At 42.5% G+C, this 24,412-nt stretch overlaps 1 protein-coding gene across 1 annotated transcript in view; it reads right to left on the reverse strand.

Annotated features, from left to right (window-relative positions):
• Positions 1–24,412, reverse strand: part of LOC126249690 (kelch-like ECH-associated protein 1B) — a 461,976-nt gene that overhangs the window by 123,579 nt on the left and 313,985 nt on the right. The window contains exon 4 of the mRNA XM_049951369.1: positions 1,867–2,273. Coding sequence (XP_049807326.1) covers positions 1,867–2,058 — 192 coding nt within the window. The 5' untranslated portion in view covers positions 2,059–2,273. The remainder of the gene's footprint in view (positions 1–1,866; positions 2,274–24,412) is intronic.

The raw sequence follows: 24,412 nt of genomic DNA on the forward strand, positions 1-24,412 counted from the left end.
ATAATTAATTTCGGTCGGTAACGACCATCTCCAGAGCTGAGTGAAAAGGTGTTGCAGTACACATATCACGCCCTTACACGTGATGGTGCAGTCAAAATCATTAGCCTTTCGGTTTCGTCAAAACACTTAAAAATACAATTTGTGATTTTTAGTGAACTTTTTACCGTAAAAACTAAAATTTCGAGGTAAATTCAGAAGAAGTATGTTAGATGAAGGACAAGTTTCCGACACGTATTCATGCATACTATGTACAGATATTGTACATAAATTACGAAATAAGCAGGGGGGTCGTCTACGTACCTTTTACTACTAATCAAGTAGTGTGCATGTGATAACAAATTGCCCACGAAAGGAGAGTATCGAAGTTAGTGTCCCTTGAAACAAATAATCAGCATGGCGTATATTGTGAAAAAAAGTAGAGCAATTTTATCTCAGTATCGTAATCAAAATGTGGAAGTCGCGCTTGTATGCTTATGTATGACTGTTCACGTAGTCCGATAGTTTGACTCCATCTCTTTTGCGAACGGTATCGAATAACTACAGAGTTACCAATACCACCGCAGTCAGCTTAAAATTCTACACAAATAGCTGCTAATTAGAAGTTAATCAGCCAGAGTCTGAATAAATCTAAATATATGTTTTCGAATAGCCTAATATACAAAACGGCAACCCCCTCCCCAGTTGCGACCATACAGTTACCCAATACGCAGTCCGAAAAAGGAGAGGATAAACTATAATAAATGCGTTTAAGTGCTGGACCTGTATGGAAGTACCATGTCTCAGAAAATCAGAATTTACACTAGAGTCACTGACAACAATGAACCTATTTTTCTTTTCTTCTTATCAAGGACCGTCTGGTTTCTGACGCCTTCTTACGTCCAACTAATCATTCCTACACTAGCGTCACTGACAACAATTAACCTATTTTTCTTTTCTTCTTATCAAGAACCGTCTTGTTTCTGACGCCTTCTTACGTCCAACTAATCGTTCGTACGCGCTGTGACCGTACAGTAGGTGCAAATTGAAAGGAAAGGAGTATCCGTTTGTTACTATATTCTACAACGTTATGGGAAAAAGCGTTGCCATTCATTTTCATTTTGGGCTACGCTGCTGAACTAACGTTCCGTATTCACACAGCTGCGTAAGTAGACAGGATGAGAAGCAGCGGAAATATAGGTGACTGACCCTCGGGCTGTAACGCCCCCCTAAGCTTCAATTGTCTCTCATTAGGCGATTAACGCTCTCTTGTACAGTGTGGTTGCTTAGCAAGATGGCGGGCAGGGAAATCTGGTGATAAGTGTGAGCGGCACCCAGGCACAGATACCAGGGCCTCTCGGCGCACGTCACACATCACGCTACCGGGAACACTGCCAGCGGGCGCATCCTCCTCGATCTACGAGCACCGTCACGACATCGGCGGGTCCTTCTCCGGCTGCCAGCAGAGGGCACTGACAATGAGGAAAGACGTGTCCTCGTGGAGCGCGAAATTAGGCTCATTGCGGAGGCTGCGATGAGATTTCCGTGCTGGCTAGACAACGTCACAATAGGTCGACTGAAAGGAAAGGCGATGCATAGTGATATTTGGCACGGAAGCGAGACGCACGGCAGTTGTGAGCGCAAATGCTCTTGCAGGTGGAGAGAACTGCTGAGAATACGAAATTGGAGAAAGAAAATACCCAACCGAATAGCTGATGCCAACAAATTGCTATTTAGTGGCCGGGTATAACGGAGGTTTGTCGAAAGTAATGGTAGAGGAAAATGGTCTGATGCTGCAATAGTGAAGTCGCCGGTGCAGACACTACAAATAAGGATTACTTTGAGGGAAAGTGGTGCGCAAGCAGGAAGCGCGAAAAGCAGAGCTGGTACCTTCATGGCGTCCTTGACGTAGTTGGCCATGCAGAAGGTCATGTCGCCCAGTTCGCTGCTGCCTCCGGCCGTCGCCTTGGTCACCACCTCCGGCGCCGCCTTGTTGAAGACGCAGCCTCCTCCCATCGCCTGCTGACCCTTGACCTCGGGTCCCGAGCTCGGAGCCCCCAAGTAGTCCTCGCCGTCGTCCATCGCTCACACGAGCACTCGCCACAGGCGTCCGTTTGTGCCGCTACAGACACATCCCCCCCGACACCCCGTCCCCTCCCCCCGGGGAACAAGGCACTGTGGCGCTGGAGCTCGAGTCTCGGATGCTAGCTGGGCGGCCGGGTGGAGAGGGGTCGCGGCGGCGTCCTGGGCGCACAGCGCATGCTATCCGGCGGCGGTCACAGGCGTAGCAGCGTCACCTGCAACGCGAGGCAACCGCTCAGGCTGCCGCCACCAAACTGCAGAGTCAGCCTAGCTGCGCGCTTATCGCTCGGCCGCCGCGGCTCGCAGCGCCACGACCGCGCGCCGCCGCCACCGCCGCAGACATTACCTCATCTACATCTGCACTAGTTCTCCGCCAGCCACTGGCGGGGTACGTACCTTCCGCATCAGCCCGCTGCTCCCTTTCCCTGTGTCAACAAAGGGCGAAAAAATATCTGGGTGCTGTGAACAGGAAGGGGCGCCGCAGGGTTAAGTTCTTGCTCTATAGCTTCTCTTCAGATATGATCTTCCGCTAAACATTACAAATAATTAAAAACTTTTTCAGTATGTCCTCGGAGTCTTTCGCGACGGCATACATGAACAATTCAACAAGAACTGATATTTTGATCGGACAGAATGGGCATATTAAAAGCGAGACGGAACGGTTCAAGTTCCTAGGCGTTCGGATAGATAGTAAGCTGTTGTGGAAAGCCCATGTTCAGGATCTTGTTCAGAAACTAAATGCTGCTTTATTTACCATTAGAACAGTATCTGAAATAAGTGATTGTTCAACGCGAAAAGTAGTCTACTTCGCATGTTTTCATATGCTTATGTCATATGGTATTATTTTTTAGGGTAATTCTTCTGATTCAAAAAGGGTATTTTTGGCTCAAAAACGGGCTGTTCGAGCTATATGTGGTGAAGTTCGAGAACCTCTTGTCGTCCCCTATTCAATAGTCTGGGAATTCTGACATTGCCCTCACAGTATATATTTTCTTTAATGTCGTTTGTTGTTAGCAATATTAGCTTATTCCCAAGAGTTAGCAGCTTTCACTCAGTTAATACTAGGCAGAAATCAAATCTGCATGTCGAATGCACTTCCTTTTGTGCAGAAAGGAGTGCACCATTCTGCTGCATCCATTTTCAATAAGCTACCACAAGAACTCAAAAATCTTAGCAGTAGCCCAAACGCTTTTAAGTCTAAACTGAAGAGTTTCCTCATGGGTCACTCCTTCTATTCTGTTAAGGAGCTCCTGGAAGAGCTCAAAAAATAAGCAAATTCCAGTGTTACATTGTTGATTTTCTTTATTTAACCTTACGAATTGTCGCCTGAATACGTTTCTTGTATTTCATTTTATCTGTTTCTACTATCGTGTTATAATTTCATGTATTGACTCGTTCCATGACCATGGAGATTTCTCCTTAATTTGGTCCCACGGAACAATAAATAAATAAATAAAATAAAAAATAAAACGTTCTCGGTTTTCCAGCCGCGTCAATTCGGATAAAATCCTCGAGCTTTCGATGGCGGAGATGGCCATCGAAAGCTCGAGGATTTTATTCGAATTGACGCGGCTGGAAAACCGAGAACGTCTTATTCAACTTTTTCAATATTTTACGTTCCGTTGGGCCCGCAGCATAGTATACGTCAGTATAAGACTGACTGAATTCCCCAAAACTAGCTGCTATATACCGAGTGATCAAAAAGTAAGTATAAATTTGAAAACTGAATAAATCACGGAATAATGTAGATAGAGAGGTACAAATTGATACACATGCTTGGAATGACATGGGGTTTTATTAGAAACAAAAAAATACAAAAGTTCAAAAAATGTCCGACAGATGGCGCTTCATCTGATCAGAATAGCAATTAGCATAACAAAGTAAGACAAAGCAAAGATGATGTTCTTTACAGGAAATGCTCAATATGTCCACCATCATTCCTCAAAAATTGCTGTAGTCGAGGAATAATGTTGTGAACATTACTGTAAAGCATGTCCGGAGTTATGGCGAGGCATTGGCGTCGGATGTTGTCTTTCAGCATCCCTAGAGATGTCGGTCGATCACGATACACTTGCGGCTTCAGGTAACCCCAAAGCCAATAATTGCACGGACTGAGGTCTGGGGACCTGGGAGGCCGAGTATGACGAAAGTGGCGGCTGAACACACGATCATCACCAAACGACGCGAGCAAGAGATCTTTCACTCGTCTGATAATACAGCTTCACTAAAAGCGCCTTTTCAGGTAACGTCAACATGCTGCGACTGCTGGCGCATCTGTTTTTCTCTCTCTCATTACAGCTCCTTTTATACACGATTGCCATGTGCAGTCACTGACGTTTTGCTGTCCAGCGCCATCTGTCGAACATTTTGTGAACTTTGTTTTTTTTTTTTTCTAATTGTTCTAATAAAACCCCGTGTCATTCCAAAGATGTGTGTCAATTTTTACCTCTCTACCTACATTATTCCTTGGTTTATTAAGTTTTCAAATGTATACTCACTTTTTGATCACCCGGTATATTTTACGCGATAAGTCAGTTTCGACTTATTGTCATTATCAAGTGACGTCTAGTTCGAAGTTCAAAATGGCTCTGAGCACTATGGGACTTAGCATCTATGGTCATCAGTCCCCTAGAACTTAGAACTACTTAAACCTAACTAACCTAAGGACAGCACACAACACCCAGTCATCACGAGGCAGAGAAAATCCCTGACCCCGCCGGGAATCGAACCCGGGAACCCGGGCGTGGGAAGCGAGAACGCTACCGCACGACCACGAGCTGCGGACCTAGTTCGAAGTGACGACCGATTAGCATCTATAGTAAATTTTTTGTCATATCGTGGTAATCTAACAAAAATGTATTTTTACATTTCGTAACTACAAAAAGTAATAAACTTACCAAGGCATGACAGAAAAAATTTGTTGTGGATGCAGTATGGTCGTCACTTCCAACTAGACGTCACTTGATAATGTCAATAAGCCGAACCAGGCCCGTTGTGTAAAATATTTAAAAAATATATTACGTTACTGCAGCTAGTTTTGGAACATTCCTGATGTCTTACACTAATTATTTTCAGTAGGTCGAGCCCTACAGCTTGTACATAAAGCAAGCTCCCGATCATCCGGGTGCCCATCAGGTTTGCAGATTATCAGTACAGAGTTCGTGTAATTTGGAAAAAAAGCCTAAACCATTCTATTACAATTAGAAGGAATATTTCCGTTTAGAGTGCACTATTATGCATGAGACTCACGTTTTAGCGTCAGAAGACGATCCACCCCCTAATCAGAACTCGAATAATCAGGAACGATTCCACTACTGCCAACATACATTGTGCGCAATGACCACGAAGGTGAAATAGGAGAAATTAGGCCTCATACGGAGGCATACAGTCGTTTTTCCCTCCGTCAACTTGCTACTGAAAAAGGAAACGAAATGACTAGTGTCGGTACAGGATAACCTCCACAGTGCACCATACGGTGACTTGCGGAGTACGTATGTAGATGTAGATGAGATTAGTTTGTTGATACTGCCACTGTAGAATGTTTGACAGATGCTAATCGGTTGGGGCCTAGTCGGGACTGTATGGAGGATGATCGATGAGAGTGCAACCAAGGCGTCGAATTGTTACAGATGTCGCAGCGCTCGTGTGCGGTCTGGCAATGTTATGCCGAAGAAGAGGCTGCTCCATGTGTAGACAAACTTTTCGAATTCGAAACTCCGTTTCTCACCGCCACACATCCTAAAATTCGGAGGCCTCTAGCGGCAAAGGGCTATAAATATGTAGACATGAAGAATAAAGATGTAGAATGTTAATAACAATTCAGATGGTTCTGAGCACTATGGGACTCAACATCATAGGTCATAAGTCCCCTAGAACTTAGAACTACTTAAACCTAACTAACCTAAGGACATCACACACACCCATGCCCGAGGCAGGATTCGAACCTGCGACCGTAGCAGTCCCGCGGTTCCGGACTGCAGCGCCAGAACCGCTAGACCACCGCGGCCGGCTTAATAACAATTGTTTTATTTTATAAGCATTGGGGTTTTCACATTAAAAATTCGGAGGCATTACTTTTCAGCGTGTATATTTATAAATGATCTAATGAATTCCTCGGTGAGAGGAAGTGAACGAAGATGAGGTGATGGAGGAACTCGTCATCACGCACGCCAACCCACTGAAACGCGTTGATCTGTTATTAGATAATGCAGGACAAAATTCGTTTGAATGTACCAAGTTTCGACCTCCAGAAAACTAGAACCGTCGACAGGAAGAAAATAAATGTAAAACAAACAAAAAAGATTTGACTGTTATTAACTGAAAACAGAATGTACGAAATACAGTGAGTTTTATGTGTAATTTTCTAGATAAGTTGTCAGTTTCTGGGGAGTAGGCTAAAGCGTAAATAGTGAAGTGGGAGTTCAAATGTGACATTTAGCATGTGTTCTAACTTTAGCAAATATCAGTTTTCGATAAAAATGTGTGCACTCTGAATTAACCCCGGTATTCCGTGATCCGCGGAGTCTCGGATCGTCAGTAACCAGGATAATCAGGCGTTCCACCTCATGAGCCATGGACCTTGCCGTCGTGGGGCAGCTTGCGTGTATCGAAAATACGCATGCCGAACCGTGGGTGCATTCAAATGAGGCGTATCTATTGACGAGCTAAACAAACGTGAGGTTCCAGAGGAGAGTCAGCAGCCTTCTCAGTACTTGTGGGTGGCAACATTCTGGATCACGGACTGATCTGGCGTTCTAACATCAACCAACGTCGTCTTGCTGTGCTTGTAGTGCGAATTGCTGAAATAAAGGGGAACTACATCCGTTATTTTTTCCGAGAGCGTAATGCTCTGTGTGGTTACATGACGATGGCATTCTCTTGGGTAAAATATATTCCAGAGGTGAAATATTCTCCCCATTCGAATTTCCGCGCGGCGACTACTCAGGAAGATGTCATCAGAAAAAACAAAATTGGTAGTTTACAGGTCGGAGGGTGGAAACTTAGTTCCCCTTATCAGGCACACAGGTTGGAAAATTTGAATAGGAAAATGGATATGTTGAAGTTAGATGTAGTGGAATTAGTGAAGTGCTGTGCCAGGGAGACCAGCACTTCTGGTCAGGTGATTACAGGGTTATTACTTCAAAATCAAATAGGGGTAATGCATGAATAGACCCAATAATGAATAAGAAGATATGATTAGCGGGTAAGCTACTATGAGCAGCATAGTGAACGCATTATCGTTGGCAAGATAAACACGAAGGCAACACCCACCACATAGTACAACTGCATATGCCAACTAGCTCTGCAAATGATGAAGCGATTGAAGAAATGTATGGTGAGATAAAATAAATTATTCACGCAATTAAGAGAGAGTAAAATGGGTTTGTGGTGGACGACTGGAATCAGTCAGTGGGAAAAGGAAGAGAAGGAAAATTAGTAGGTGAATATGGATTGGGGGGAAAGGAATGAGACTACCACTTGGTAGGATAATGCACAGAGAATAACTTAATCATAGGTATCACTTGTTTTAAGAATCATGAAAATATGTTGTATACGTGGAAGAGACCTGGAGACACTAGAAGGTTTCAAACTGATTTTATACTGGTAAGATAGAGATTTCGGAACCAGATTTTGAACTGAAAGACGTTTCCAGGGGTAGATGTGTACTCTGACCACAATTTACTGGTTATAAACGGTAGATTAAAACTGTAAAAACTGCAAAAAGATACGAAATTAAGGAGATGGGATTTGGGTAAGTTGAAAGAACCACAGGTTGTTGAGAGTTTTGGAGGGAGCATTAGGCAACGGTTGACTGAAACAAGGAAAAGGATTGCAGTAGAAGACGAATGAGATAGTGAAGGCAGCAGAGGATCAAAATGATAAAGAGATAAGGTCTAACAGAGATACTTGAATATTACGGGAGATACTGAGCTTAATTGATGAAAGGAGAAAATACAAAAATACAGCAAATTAAGCAGGCGAAAGGAAACACAAATTTCTAAACAAATTAGTAACAGGAAGTGTAAAATGGCTATGTAGGAATGGCTAGATGACAAATGTAAGGATATAGAGGCATATATAACCAATACAAAGATAGATACCGCCTACAGGAAAATTGAAGAGACTTTGGAGAAAAGAAAAACAGCTGTATTAATGTAAGGAGCTGAAATTAAAAACCAGTAATAAGCAAAGAAAGGAAAACTGAAAGGTGGAAGAAATACATAGAGGGTCTCTACAAGGGTAATGAACTTGAAGACAATATTATAGAAAGGGAAGAGAACGTAAATGAAGATGAGATAGAAGATATGATACTGCGCGAGGAATTTGACAGAGCGCTGAAAGACCTAAGCCGAAACAAGATCCCTGGAGCAGACAATATTCTCTCAGACCTGCTGATATCCTTAGAAGTGCCAGTCATAGCAAAACTGTTCCACCTGGTGTGCAAGATGTATAAGACAGGTGAAATACCATTAGACTGATAATTTCAATTCCAAAGAAAGCAGGTGCTGACAGGTGTGAATATTATCGAGCTATCATTTTAATAAGTCATGGTTGCAAAATACTAACATGAATTATTTACAGAAGAATGGAAAAACTGGTGGAAGCCGACCTCTGGGAAGATCAGTTTCGATTCTGCAAAAATGTAGGGACACGTGGGGCAATACTGACCCCACCACCTATCTTCTAAGACTGGTTGTTGTTGCTGTTGTGGTCTTCAGTCCAGAGACTGGTTTGATGCAGCTCTCCATGCTACTCTATTCTGTGCAAGATTCTTGGTTAAGGAAATGTAAACTTATGTTTACAGCATTTGTAGATTTGGGGAAGGCTTTTGACAATTTCGACTGAACTACACTCTTCGAAATTCTGAAGGACAGAGATAGAAACAGGGATCTAAAGGTTATCAACAACTTGTACAGAACAAGACACCGGTTGTAAGAGTCTAGGGGCATGAAAGTGAAGCAGTGGTTGAGAAGAGAGTGAGACAGGGTTGTAGCTTACCCACGATGTTATTCAATCTGTACACAGAGCCAGCAGTACAGGAAACCAAAGAAAAATTTGTAGAAGTAATCAAAATTCAGAAAGAAGAAAAGATGCTTTGAGGTTTACCGATGACATTGTAATTTTGTTAAAGACAGCATAGGACTTGGTAAATCAGTTGGACGGGTTGGATGGAGTCTTGAAAGGAGGATATAAGACGAACATTAATAAAAGCAAAACAAGGGTAATGGAATGTAGTAGACGTAATCAGGTGATGCTGACGCAATTAAGAGTAGGAAACGAGACACTTAAAGTAGTAGACAAGTTTTGCTATTTGGGCAGTAAAATAACTTATGACGGCCGAAGGAGAGGGGATGTAAAATGCAGTCTGTCAATGGCAAGAAAAGCGTTTCTGAAGAGGAGAAATTTGTTAACACCGAATATAGACTGAAATGTTAAGAAGTCTTTTTCTGATGGTATTCGCCTAGAGTGCAGTCTTGTACGTTAGTGAAACGTGGACGATGAACAGTTCAGACAAAAAGAGAATGGAACCTTTCGAAATGTGATGCTACAGAAGAATACTGAAGATCAGATGGGTAGATCGTAAGCCCATAGAATCACATATGTAGTTACTTCTTCCGCGACGTAATAGCTTTGGTTCTTATGGTTCCGTGGAACATCGGGAAATAAATAATAAGAAAATTTATCGCAATTTTGTCGAAAGACGACATGTTGAGAAACGTGGCTGTTGTACTTAAGGTTTATAATTTATATAAAAAACAGCTACCAGCCACATGTATGGTTTAAAAAGGTATATTATCTTCAGACCATGACCGGTTTCGGATTTTCCTTTACAAATCCATCTTCAGATGGCAGATTACACGCATTCTTAGTTGGACCTAGTTTTGTTTGTGTTATTCGTTTGCTGCAGAGCTGTGTAGTTCTGCCTGACGAAATATTCGTGCGTTTATGTTTTCGAACGCAAGCTTCATACACTTTTCAATATGCACTATGTGAGTGCTATTCCAGTCAATGGGCGTCACTTTTAACCTCATCATTTTAATTACACACGCAGCACACACGAATAACGTTTACAAAACGTGGGCCAGCTTCACATTACAAACAAGAAACAACGTTTGTTTCTTGTTTGTAATGTGAAGCTGGGCCACGTTTTGTAAACGTTATTCGTGTGTGCTGCGTGTGTAATTAAAATGATGAGGTTAAAAGTGACGCCCATTGACTGGAATAGCACTCACATAGTGCATATTGAAAAGTGTATGAAGCTTGCGTTCGAAAACATAAACGCACGAATATTTCGTCAGGCAGAACTACACAGCTCTGCAGCAAACGAATAACACAAACAAAACTAGGTCCAACTAAGAATGCATGTAATCTGCCATCTGAAGATGGATTTGTAAAGGAAAATCCGAAACCGGTCATGGTCTGAAGATAATAAACCTTTTTAAACCATACATGTGGCTGGTAGCTGTTTTTTATATAAATTATAAACCTTAAGAAAATTTATATTCGCCTTTGTATAAGCCCTAATATCTCTAACTTCACCATCGTACACGACATGCCCGTGGGAAGTAAGAAATCATTGGGACGTTAGAGTTTAACGTCCTGTTAAAATCAAGTTCGTAATGACGGAGAACTGGACTGGACAAGAATGGTTGGTTGAATGATCTGGGGGAGGGGACCAAACAGTGAAGTCATCGGTTCTATCAGATTAGGGAAGAATGGGCAAGGAAGTCAGCCGTACCCTTTCGAAGGAACCATTTTGCCTAAAGCGGGAACCATTTTGCCTGAAGCGATTTAGGGAAATCACGGAAAATCTACATCAGCATGGCCGGACGCGTGTCTGAACCGTCGTCCTTCCGAATTGGACAAAAATGAGAACAATATAAACGGCTGTAGCAATGTCTATCAACTACTGCTAGTTATTGCAGTATTTATGTACGGTTTATTAATGGTAAATATCTGTTTAAGTTGTGTACGTTAACAAATTTGCCTGCTGGTCAGGTTTGCTGAGGCATGTCCATCTGTGATTGATTACAAACATCCTTTCATCTGCTCCAGTGTAAAATTCAGAACACATCCACAAAATACACATACTAGCACATTCATTGGGAAGCGGTGTGTTTCCAACTTTTCATTCACACGCTCCAAAAAGCTTCCACCAGGAGCATATGAGTGTCACTCATCTCCCCATCGTGTATATTCACGCCGATTTCCTTGAGATCAGAAAACAATTACTTTACTTTTCCTTCACTCATTGCTGAAAACCACAAACGTGGGCCAAAAGGGCGTAATTTCTGTCGCTTTATGACCTTGTACTCTGAGAAATCTAATCAGTGACCGTAATTCACCTGCAGAGGAGTTATATATCTTCGTTGTCCTGTTAAACCGCTGGCACGCAAAGAAAAAACGATCCGAATGACGACCATTGGCGAATCGTAAATGGAGGATTTGTGCACTCTGCCATTCACGAGAAGTCTAATCGCTGCATACAGTCGTAACTCTTAACTATACGTGTCTGGCAGCAATATATTTCTTAACTTCTCTCAGGAGGAGGGTTCTCTGACTTTAAGATGGATTGTTTTTCATGACGCAAACTACTTTGTTTTAGATTTCTCCATTGAATTTTGTTGAGCAAATCTCTAAACACTCTTACATTTTTAAACAAACTTGTGACGCATTTCACAGTTATTTTAGAACTTTTCCATATATTCGGTTAAAGCTGTTTGGTGACCCCCAGAGAGGAGAACAGTACTTGAGAATGGACAAGACAGGAGTTTCCTTAGCTACCTTCTTCGCGGATGAGAGACGGGGTCCGATGAACAGACACACAATTTTTCGACAACGCTTACATGTACAGTTTCTACAGCTCATGTCAACATATGGTGGCTATATGCATAAACAGTATCGTGTCTTGTAAGGAATTCTGCTTCTTTATGTCGTAGCTTTTTTGCTGACAATAATATTTTCTTATTTTTTACCAAACATACTTCTCCACTCGCGTGCGTCTTCACTGGGATGTTATTTAACAAGTAAACCCCCGAATCCTTGATGAATCGAACTATCGAACTCCCGTGTACAAAACAACTTCAAACGTCCCATTACTTCATAAAAAATGTAATGTGTTATATATTTGGCTTCAAGCACGTAAGTGAGAAAAAGTTTTGAAAAGGTCTTAAATTATGTTTTGTTTGTCGGAAGCCTCTGAGTGCTCTCATTGTGAAGCACTGGATGAATATAGCCTGGGTAATTTCAGCTCCATTTTAAGCAAAAGCAAATTTTTCATACATCTCTGTGCTTGTGATGTCATATTTCCTGAACTTTTGTCGTACAATAATATAATGTTGCAGGTTTGTTTAGTGGTGTACTAGGATAATGTCTGCACAATATGTTGTGAACAGAGTTAGTGGTAAAGAAGTAATAAATAAAACCGTCGTGCCTGATGTTGAAGTTTTACTTCACGATCAACGGGAATGTGATAAGCGATAAACTTTTTCCTTCCGTCATTTTGTGGGGAGTGTGAGCGAGAAAAAGTTTCTTAAAGGTTTGAAATTATATGTAAGGTTTTTTGGAAGTCGCTAAGTCCTCTCATTCGCTAGTACTAGATGACTAAATCTTGGGCATTTGCGCGCTGTTACGGTGTCTCAAAACAAACACACAGTTTCTAACTGTAATACTTGTCTTTTTGTGTTAAGACTTTAACATAAGATTCGCGTCTGCCGAGCGCTGTTGGCAAGCGGGGTGCACTTAGCCCTTGTGAGGCCAATTGAGGAGTTACTCGACTAGAGGGTAGCCGGCTGCGGTCGCGAAAACTGACAACGGCCATGAGGGCGGTGTGCTGAAGACATGCCCCTCCATATCCGCATCCACTGACGCCTATCGGCTGAAGACGACACAGCGGTGGTCAGTAACGTTGGGCCTTCCGAGGCCTATTCGGATCGAGTTTTTGTTTGTTTATATCATTAGATTATGCCACTCAAAGAGATTACGACAACATTTCTATTTTTTAAATTCTGTAGATAATTAACTGAAATATTGAAAATCAATTTTTTGTTGTCCTCGGAAGCCGTTAGGCAATCTGCAACATGAACTATGTGACCATGCTCCCGATCAGTAGTTTGGTAATACAGACTTAGATTTAAACAATTTCCTAAACGTGTGATTATAAAAAAAAGGCCTATGCTGCTACTTTTGGCATACTTTTGCTACGTTTTAATTCACATGACGATTATTATTCGTTAAAAGTAGGCAGCCAGTATTTCCAGTGGTGCGATATTGTTAGCGTTCAGCTAAGAATAAGTAAAATATTGGTCCATACGTCTTGCACACCATTTTTTCCAGTACTGATCAGACATTACACTGCAATTACTAACGTAAAAGGGCAACACCGCTCACAGGATGCACAGTTATCATTTGCCCACGTTCGTGTTTCATTTAGGGCGACGTACGATGGCCCGTGCACTTACTGTTTAAGCCCCACTTTCTAATATTTTATCCTCCTAGTCTTTGCACGAAAATAAGATACGTAACAGTTACTTGCGAACATTGTATGTTAAGCATATTTGCATATTCTGATGAGACATGGAAATTGCAAACTAAAGTGTTCCCAGAAATTTGTTCCCTGACAATAGTTATTATCGTTTCCCACTTATCACGTTTGCGAGCTTTGCATACTCTTAGTAACATTATTCGCAATGAATTAAATACGTTATGTCAAATGAACTGCAATATTTTTACAAATTAATACTGGAGGAGGAGGAGATTAGTGTTTAACGTCTAGTCGACAACGAGGCCATTAGAGAGGGATGGGGAAGGAAATCGGCCGTGCCCTTTCAAAGGTACCATCCCGACATTTGCCTGAAACGATTTTGGAAAATCACGGAAAACCTAAATCAGGACGGCCGGACACGGGTTTGACCGTCGTCCTCCCGAATGCGAGTCCAGTGTGCTAACCACTGCGCCACCCCGCTCGGTAAATTAATACTGGCCATCAGCTAAACGGTTTAGGAGGCAATGAGTACGCAAATCTCTCTTAAACAAACGGAAATATGTTTCCCGTAACTTATTTTCAGACGCACTACATACTGAAAACAGCAATCTCTTGAGGCGGTGACGATGACCAGTCATGCGCTTTGACTGCCATCCGTTCTTGCGGTGACAGAAGTTGTTCTGTAGTGCTCTCTGTGGGATACTGCACATTCCCCACGCAACATGCCAGACTCAGGTGACACAAAATTGAAGATCACTACTATTTTACATGAAGACAGTTTGTTGCAACAAGTCTTTTATGTGCTCCGAAGCCATCGAGTCTTCGTACCGTTATTGGTTCAAATGGCTCTGAGCACTATGTCATCAGTCCCCTAGAACTTAGAAGTACTTAAACCTAACTAACTAAAGACAGCACATAACACCCAGTCATCACGAGGCGTACCGTTATTCATCCAGCCGTCAATGTTCCATGTGAATGAGCCCTGTTCTTATTCATCTCGTTCTTAAAATGTTTTCCCGAGATATACGGAAGTTAAAATGTTTCTCGGCTATTTGATCTTAAAACATCTCAATAGCACATTGTGAAAAGATCGCAGTGATTCTCATTTAAGATCACCAAAGTCTCCGCCACGCGTTCCTATAAACTGAACTGTTTAAAAATCTCTCTGTATGACTATAAATTCTTTGGATCTCGTCCGCCGGACGTTGTGACCGTGTGTGTGATGTCCTTAGGTTAGTTAGGTTTAAGCAGTTCTAAGTTCTAGGGGACTGATGACCTCAGATGTTAAGTCCCATAGTGCTCAGAGTCATTTGAACCATTTGGATCTCGTACTTTAATATGACCAGATGAGGAGCCCAAATACTCAAAGAGTAGTCAAGAATAAGTCCAATAAGCGACCTGTACATAATATTGTTTGCAGGTGACATGCACTTTCCTAAAATTCTTCCAATAAATCCAATTTACCCAACACCTCTCCCAACAACTGATTTTACATCCACGTACTACTTCACATTACTCTGTAGAATTACCCTCAAACACATTAACGTGTGTGAATATCGCAACATCCAAAGAGAGTGGGGCTATGTGTTCTAACTACGAGAATGTATTGTATAGAGCACTTTTCCAGGAGCAAGTGCGTAAGATTGCAGAGAGCAGGTGCACATGTAGGTCCAGCAAAATCTTCTCTTGTTTGACTGGAGAGATCAGTGTAACGCCAATCTCAGCCAGTGAAGTCCTGTCGAAGGAAGCCGAAACTTGGATGCATGTACTGTGATGCTCCGTCGACGTCGTACGGCGCAGTATCGACATGTGTCAGAATTCAAGTGGAAAGAATGATTCGTCTCTTGGAAAATGGTTGTGTCATACTGGCCGCGCGGGGTAGCCGCTCGGTTTAAGGCGCCTTGTCACGGTTGGCGCTGCTTCCCCCGTCGGAGGTTCGAGTTCTCCCTCGGGCATGTGTGTGTGTGTGTGTGTGTGTGTGTGTGTGTGTGTGTGTGTGTGTGTGTGTGCGAGTGTGTGTATTGTCCTTAGCGTATGTTAGTTTAAGTTAGATTAAGTAGTGTGTAAGCATTAGGACCGATGACCTCAGCAATTTGGTTCCATAGGAACTAAACACAAATTTCCAAATTTGTCATACTGGGTCACTCAGGTTCGTACAAGATACGCTGCAACAAAAACGATTCGGGTACGCAACCATTAGAAGCGAGGGTCATACGCAGAGACGATCCAGCACCGGACTGCATGACCCCCTGCCTGAGTCACGGATCGACACCTTCTGCTGCGCGGCAGCCATGCCGTTTTATTGTCTGGCGGAAGCGGCAGCGAACGCTTCTGTGGCCTACAGCGACAGATGAGCCGCGTCAGCCGTGTGGGACAACGCTCGGAAAGCAGTGCACCCGCAACTTAATAGTACGGTGCTGCTACCGAACCAGCTGCTGAGAATTGCAGTTGCAGATGACGGAAAACTACCCGATGGAGTAACAAACTTCAGTTCGTTGTAAATGGTTTTTTACTGATCATAAAAAAACGAGTATTCGTCGTAAATAAACCACTGTCTTCTAAAAAGTATTTCGATTTTTCACACATTTGGCGTTGTGGCTAATTTTTCGTCAGTTGTTATTCGACACAAATATACAGGGTGATTCAAAAAGAAAAAACAGATTTCAGTTCATATGGCGCTGAGCACTATGGGACTTAACATCTGAGGTCATCAGTCCCCTAGAACTTAGAACTACTTAAACCTAACTAACCCAAGGACATCACACACATCCATGCCCGAGGCAGGACTCGAACCTGCGACCGTAGCAGTCGCGCGGTTCCGGACTGAAGCGCCTAGAACCGCTAGGCCACCACGGCCGGTAGATTTCAGTTGTTTATTACAGACAAACTACAAAAGATACAAACACATTGCGTATGTCACTGGACAGAGGAAGGTTCAAAGTTTTGACACAGCTGCCGGCCGTGGTGGCCGTGCGGTTCTAGGCGCTACAGTCTGGAACCATGCTACTGCTACGGTCGCAGGTTCGAATCCTGCCTCGGGCATGGATGTGTGTGATGTCCTTAGGTTAGTTAGGTTTAAGTAGTTCTAAGTTCTAGGGGACTGACGACCTCAGATGTCAAGTCTCATAGTGCTCAGAGCCATTTGAACCTTTTTTTTTTTCACAGCTGCTCTGTTACTTGCTTGTAGCAATATGACGACTACACCACAAGAGAAAGGATCCTATGTGTTGGAATTTGCGCGAAGTCTATCTATCGTTCAAGTGCATACCGCCTATGATTCAGCGAGAAGCCGCCTCTGCACAAGCAGATTTATGACTGGCGTACAAGATTTTTGGAAGCTGGTTGCATATGCAAAGAGAAGAGCACTGGTCGACGACGCACGTCTGATGAAAATGTCAAGCGTATCCGAGATGCGTTCACAGAAGTCCACAAGACAGGCACGACAGGAACTTCGACTATCTCGAACAACGGTGTGGCGTGTTCTGAAACGACGCCTGCACACGAAGCCTTACAAGTTGCAGTTGCTGCAGCAATTGCGTCCCGGTGACCACAACAGAAGTTACGGATTTTCTAACTTAGGACACTTTCTGCGAACGACTCATCTTTTAGGATGAACTGATGTTTCATCTATCGGGAAAGTAAACCGGCATAATGTAACAACTTGAAGGACACAAAATCCTGAAACCTCCGTCGAACATGAAAGAGACTCACCGAAAGCGATTGTGTTTTGTGCCGTTTCTGTTCACAAAGATTATCGACCTTTCTTTTTTGCGGAAGAAACTGTAACAGGAATGTCGTACCCGGACATGCTGTGAAACTGACTGTTTCCTCAACTTAACGAAGATTCCAATGATTTCATTTTTATGCATGACGACGCCACGCCTCACTTTCACCTTGAAGTGCGGTGTCATGTTAACAACACCGTCCCATAAAGTTAGACTGGAACAGGTGGACATCAAGATCTTGTTCATTGCTGTTGGTATCCCACGTTACCTGATCTCACACTGTGATGTGCCCAGGTTTATTCCATTTTTTGTTGCTATGTTTTAATGCACTGTATAAGAAGATCTTGTTATGGGAGGCGAGCGAGTAGGTAGGATCACAAAGCAGACTCATGTAACGACACACCACAAGGTCTCACAGCGTGAAGTCGGCCGGTCAAGCAACAGTCCTATCTTACTGGAGCAGAGAGAGAGAAAGAGAGAGAGAGAGAGAGAGAGAGAGATTGGGGATTCACCTACCACGCTGGGCCCTAAGAAGCGAATTTTTATTATTTATAGTACTTCTTCTTGTTGCCAGGGTCTTACAGCTGTCGCCGCATCCCGCTCTCTGTCTCCAAATGCCTCGATCTCGTCATTCTTCCTCATCTTCTTACATTCCTCTTCTCTCCATCGCTTCCTGGATACCACTTAGCCACATTTTCGTGGTCTTTCTCTGCTTCTCCTTCTGGAGATTGGCATGAAAGTGCTCTCTTGGGCCATCTGTCTTCATCCATTCTTCTGACATGCCCAAACCATTCTCGCTGTCTTTCTTCTATTTTATCCGTAACTTTATAAGGAGTCTGTGTCCTTTCTCTTATTTCTTCATTTCTTATGTGGTCAAATGAGAAAATTCTACGGGCTTTTCTCAAGTGGCATATTTCTAAAACTATAAGTCTCTTTTTATTTCTTTCTGTGAGTTTCCAACACTAACTCCCATAGCTTGTTATTGGTTCAACGACGGATTTGTACAAATAATTTTTAGCCTTTAAGCTCATTTTAGAGGACGAAAGCACATGGTTCAGTTTTTGGGTAGCCGCCCTTCCCTTCCTGATCCGTCGTTGGGCATCTCTGTCACATCTTTCATCACATGATAGGATACTACTCAGGAACTTAAATTCTTTACACGCTTTAATAAAGTGTCCGTCAGCGTCCAGGTTACCTCTCTCTTCTCCTAAATATAGATATTCCGTATTCTCAAACTTAATTTCCTAACCCCACTTTTTATACTCTTTGAGTAACTTCCTAAGCGTGTAAGATATATCATCTTTGCTGCAACGACCTGACCATCAGTACAGTAAAAGCTTGTATGTACACTGGCTTCCTACTACAATCCCCACGCCCATGCACTTTCTACACCACAGCTCCAGTGCCTTATGCACATACATCTTAAAGAGTGTGTAAGACATACAGCACCGTTGCTTCAGTCCCTTAGCTATTCTGAAGGTTTCTCTAGAAATTTCTTCCCCTACTTTAATCGCACATTATGCTGACTTGTAGAGGTTTATGATACTTCTTACATAAAGCTTCAGCAGTTCCCATAACCCCAGCAACTCGAACAGTAGCTTTAGTGGCACTGTGTCATATGCTTTCTCAATATCTATGAAAACCGGATGATTGCTTTTATTCCTTTCCAATCTCTTCTTCATGATCTGTCACTCTTCTAAAGCCACTTTGTTCTTCCATTTCATTTACAAATTCTTGATTTTAAAATCCTCCCGTTCAGCCTGCTCCTGCTAACTGAACTTGTGGCACATACGTCACGATAATTCCTACATACTTTCTTGCTTTCTTTTTCATGTAAGGGGATTAGATACATTAAGTTCCACTCTGCTCAAATTTCCTCTCCATCCCGTACATTTCTTAAATAACTTGCTTAGGTATTCACATAGAATGCTTGGGCCATACCTCAAGAATTCTATTGGTACATTTCCAGGCCCTGATGATTTCCCAATTTCCATTTGTGTAGTCGCCTTCTGTAGCTCTTTTGTAGTTATTTGTTATACCTGTTCACCCTCTTAGTTCTCCCGATCTCCCACTTTATTTCCCTGTACTCTGCTCTTTCTTCCGTTAACAGGCCTTTAAAATATTTTTCCCACTCTACCAGACTCATGATCGACAGTTTTGCTCTTTCTTTTAATTCTTTCCTCTGTCCTGCAATCATTTTTCGTGCTGCCGCCACTTTTGTAACCTCCCCCCCCCCCCCCATGCACCGATTTCTTCGCGTTTAACCTTCCAGGTTTCACGTTTACTTTTGCATATGTCCTTTTTTACTTCTCAATTCATTGTAACATACAAGGTACTACCGTGGTTTCTCCCGTGTTCTCAACCAATTATTATAGAACATCTTTTTTAGGTTCACTTTTTCTTCAGTACTTTGAGTCCGCCATTGTGGGCAAGCTTTCTTTCTTCCTCTTACTGCCCAGTGGTTCAAATGCTGCTTCATGTAAGCATTTTGTAATTCCTTGGTACACATGCTCCACCGTTTCTTCTTCTAAGTGCTTCGATTTGTTTTACAGCCGTAATTTATACAGAAATTGTACGGACTCTTGTTTCAAACTATCCAAGTTGTATTTCATTCTATCCACTGTTCTCGTGGGAATATCTGCCTATTTAATTTGTCTTTAGCCCTTTGATTTTACTGTCATTTTTGCACCTAACAGGAAGTGGTGTGAGCCACCTTCTGCACCTCTGTAGATTCTACATGATTTGTTCTTATGTTGGAATTTTTATTTTGATTAATATAGTCTATTATTGACCTGATATTTCTGGGAGGACTCTCCCATGCATACTTGTGGATCTGCTTTTGAGGAAAGAAACGATTTAAAATCTTCAAAGATAATGTCTCACACATATCCAATAACGTTTTTTCACTGGTGTTTACTGTGTCCTCTCCATATCTTCCCACTACTCCACTATCAGTGGCCACCCCTCACTTGTTAATTTTTCATAAAGCTCATCTTTGACTTTTCTGTTAGCGTCATTTGTAGGTGCATCAGCCCCGTCAATGATCAATTTGTGGCCATATTTTGAAATTTCTACGGTCATTATCCTCTCATCAATCTCCTCTCAGCATTCGATATCTCTTCTGTGCTTCTTATGGATGGCTATTGAAATCCCTATCTTGGCTCTTTCCTCCTTCTTAACGTCATTGTGAAAATGATTGTAATCTGCTATATTTTCATTTCCCTTGGCTTCGCCAAACTTCTAAGACAGCTAACTACAAGTCTACGATCGGTGTCCGTGGAGGTAATACGTGAATCCGTGTATAAAATCTGATCTCATGTAAAGACGGGAACAGTTTGTTGAAACACTGCCTCGAATGACGTACTTGGGCGATTTTGTGTTAGTCCAAGGCAGTCTACAATCGGTTTTCGAGGTGGCAACATGCGAACTAGTGTGTGAAGTGGAACTCCGCGTAAAGATAGAATTAACTGTTAAAAGTTGCCTCAGAAAATATATTTGTGCGATCCCTCGTTGATTCTAAGATAGTGTGAAGAATTTCTGTGGTTTTTGCGGCGCTCGGGAACTAATGTTTAATAACTGTGAATCTTGTTATGAATATTAACGATAGACTGGCTCTAGAAATCATTTTACTAATTTTACGATTTGTGAAATAAAATAAAATCAGTTAGCGTCATAACACTTTACGATTCTTTTTATGCTTAACACTTAAACCTATCTACTTGTCACATTATTATGCACTGTTTATGGCGCAAACACTAGAGCTCGCGACTGACGCAGAAGAAACCAATTGCGGCAACACCTACGAGACGCGAGGTAACCAAGTTGGCTAAAATTCAGTTACGAGAAGTAGGGTGCGGACGCGCTAGACTTTCATCTGTAAATCACTCATAGTATCACTATTGTGGCAGACGATATTTTCAACATTCATCCCCTGTATGCTGTGATAGTGTTACAGTGGACATCGTCCGTGTGGGGAAAAATACCTTTAAATAGCGGTTAATTTTAATAGGTTGCATTAAATCCTCATTGTAGTGTTACAACACCTTGCGATTTTTTTCCGTGGGAGTACATAAAAAACAGACTCTTTGTCCCACCTATGGCAGCTACTCTCCAGGATCTGATAAATCGTACTGTTGATGGTGTCGATTCAATAAACGGGGACCTGTTAATTTGTTTGAGGAGTGAAATGGACTACCGTTTTGATGTTTCTCGAGCAACGCATAGTGTTCATGTTAAGAGTATGGCATTGTGTCTGTGCGAACATAAAACTTTGAACCTTCCTCTAAGCAGTGACATGCGCAATGTGTTTCTATGTTTCACAGTTTGCCTGCTATAAACAAATGAAATCTGTTCTTTCTTTCTCGATCACCATGTATGTTTGCTGAACCCATCCTCAGATCCTCTTTGACCAGATCTAGGACACAGTCAAACTGGCCCATATTTAACCTGAAGAACTCGCAAAACTTTTTGTCTTCAATACCGCATTGCAGCGAGCATGTCTTAAGTTACAGCTTCCACAGCTGCTGTTATGCGATGTCACAGTTCATTCATTGTTGTTGGTAACGGAGGCACATAAACAGAGTCTTTTATAAACCCCCACAAAAAATAATCACATACAGTCAGGTCCGGTGACCTTGGACGCCAGTAATGTAAGGCTGAATCATTTCGTCCACTGCGACCTATCCATCGTTCAGTAATCCTTTGATTTAAAGATTCCCGCACTTCCAGGATGGCCGGCGTTGCCGTGCGGTTCTATGCGCTGCAGTCTGGAACCGAGCGACCGCTACGGTCGCGGGTTCGAATCCTGCCTCTTGCATGGATGTGTGTGATGTCCTTAGGTTAGTTAGGTTTAATTAGTTCTAAGTTCTAGGCAACTGATGACCTCAGAAGTTAAGTCGCATAGTGCTCTGAGCCATTTTTGAACTTCCAGGATGTCAGTGTGGCGGTGCCCCATCCTGACGGTAAATGTAATCGTTCGAATCAGTACCCAACAGTGGTAAATGAAAGTTTTCAAGCATATCGAGACATGTGCTTCCTCTAATAGTGTTCGGCAAAGAAAAATGTACCACAAAATTTTTTCTGTGAAACTGCACAAAACACATTAAATTTTGGAAAGTTCCACTCATGATGTACAATTTCATGTGGTTGTTCCGTACCACATATTCTCACATTATGACGTTTCACCTTTCCATTTAAATGGAAAGTTGCCTCGTCACTAAACACTAAGCGTGGAAGAAAACTGTCATCCTCCAATTTGCCAAGAATGAAATTACAGAACTCTACACGTTGTTGTTTGTCACTTCACGAAGAGCTTGCAGTAGCTGAATTTTGTATAGCTTCACATGTAAACGTCGACGCAACACACGCCTGACGGACATCGGGGGCATGATGAGCTTTCGAGCTGCACGGCGACAGGATTTCTGCAGACTCCTTGTGAAACTATGGCGGATGCGTTCGACGTCTGTAAGACACTCGGAGACGGCCAGGCGATTTGCCTTTACACAAACAACCTGTTTCTCGAAACTGTTCATGTCATCGTCTAATACTGTGTGCTGTAGGAGGAGCAAAATTTTGGAAATTTGTGGTAAGGTCTTACGGGACCAAACTGCTGAGGTAATCGGTCCCTAAGCTTACACACTACTTAATCTAACTTAAATTAACTTACGCTAAGGAAGGACAACACAAACACCCATGCCCGACGGGGGTGGGGAGTGGGGGGGGATGGGGGGGGGGAGCCGCGCGGACCGTGACAAGGCGCCCCTGACCGCTCGGCTACTCCGCGTGGCGTAGGAAGATCCACACCATACCTAGTACGAAAGTCATGCTGAACAGTTATTACTGAACCGCACTACGTAAAACGTAGAACACAAAACGCCTTCCGTTGTCCGACGCCATTTTCACTAGAACTGAAGTGGCCGCACAGTGCTGCTACCTAACAGCAACCATGTAAGACTGGAGAGTTTGCTCTTTTCAACAGTACGTTGTTCACGCACATATATCAAATAACATAACAGTTATGATTTTTTTTTAAATCAGATGATTCTTTTTGATACACACAGTACATCCTTTGTTGATGGATTACATTTCCTGAGGATGCTCCCAACAAATCTCAGTTTGACATCTGCCTTGCCCGCGATTAATTTTATGTGGTCGTTCCTTCAAATCGCTCAGTACGCATACTCCTACATATTTTATGGAAGTAACTATTTCCAGTGACTGTTCTGCAAACGTGTAATCATACAATAATGGATCTTTCTGTCGATGTACACAATAAATTATTTTGTCTATGTTGAGGATTAGTTGGCAGTCCCAGCGCCAAGCGTCGACCCTCTGTAGGGTGCTGGGATAGTCCTTTTAAAAAGTAATTGACTGATTTCCTTCCCTACAGGACGTTAAGCCTCCTTCCTTTTTTACTTCTGTTTCCCAGAAACCAAAAACGCCTCAAGCTGCAATTGATACGTGCGTAATGTCTCTGTAGTCTAACGCGGCTCATCTCCGCACATGATTGAGATATTTTTGGTTGAAAAATTGACCGTCACGATCCTCCAACAACCGCTATTGGCGTTTTGTGGACTTACAAACTGCGTGGGAAGAGATACAGAAACTTATCCAGGTGCTCTTTGATTTAATACTACCGTGTTTACAACCTTTGACTGGAACACATGTGGGCTTCCCGAAGTCTGAGATCATGCCATTTGTGTGTTTTCATGTACCTAATACGTGGTATGCTACTCCCTTCAGTAACATGTATCCTTGGAGTTGTAATTTTCACAATGGTTAGTACATGTATATTGAATCGTTTCTACTTGGGTTCAGCAGCAAATTCTTACGTAATGGTACACTGAAAACCTTGCAGATTTTTGCTGTTTCTCACAAGCATTATCTTGCATACGTCCAGCTTTGAAGGAAACTAATTCATTACGCCACATCGAAATTGCCTGCAGTAACTCAATAGTTAAATTTTCGAGTACCCAATTGCATTGTCCGTATATAATCAAAGTTATTTACAATTGTTCTCCACGTCGTTTACGTACCAGACGTGACTTATTTCTGAGAAGCACTTTAGGCTAACGCGTTGCCTGTATTACTGAAGAACTCTTCAAATTAACCAAATATTTGAAAAGACACTGCGTGCTTCTATCTT

The sequence above is a fragment of the Schistocerca nitens genome, chromosome 3 (genome assembly GCF_023898315.1).
Source record: "Schistocerca nitens isolate TAMUIC-IGC-003100 chromosome 3, iqSchNite1.1, whole genome shotgun sequence".
In the NCBI taxonomy this organism is placed as follows: domain Eukaryota; kingdom Metazoa; phylum Arthropoda; class Insecta; order Orthoptera; family Acrididae; genus Schistocerca; species Schistocerca nitens.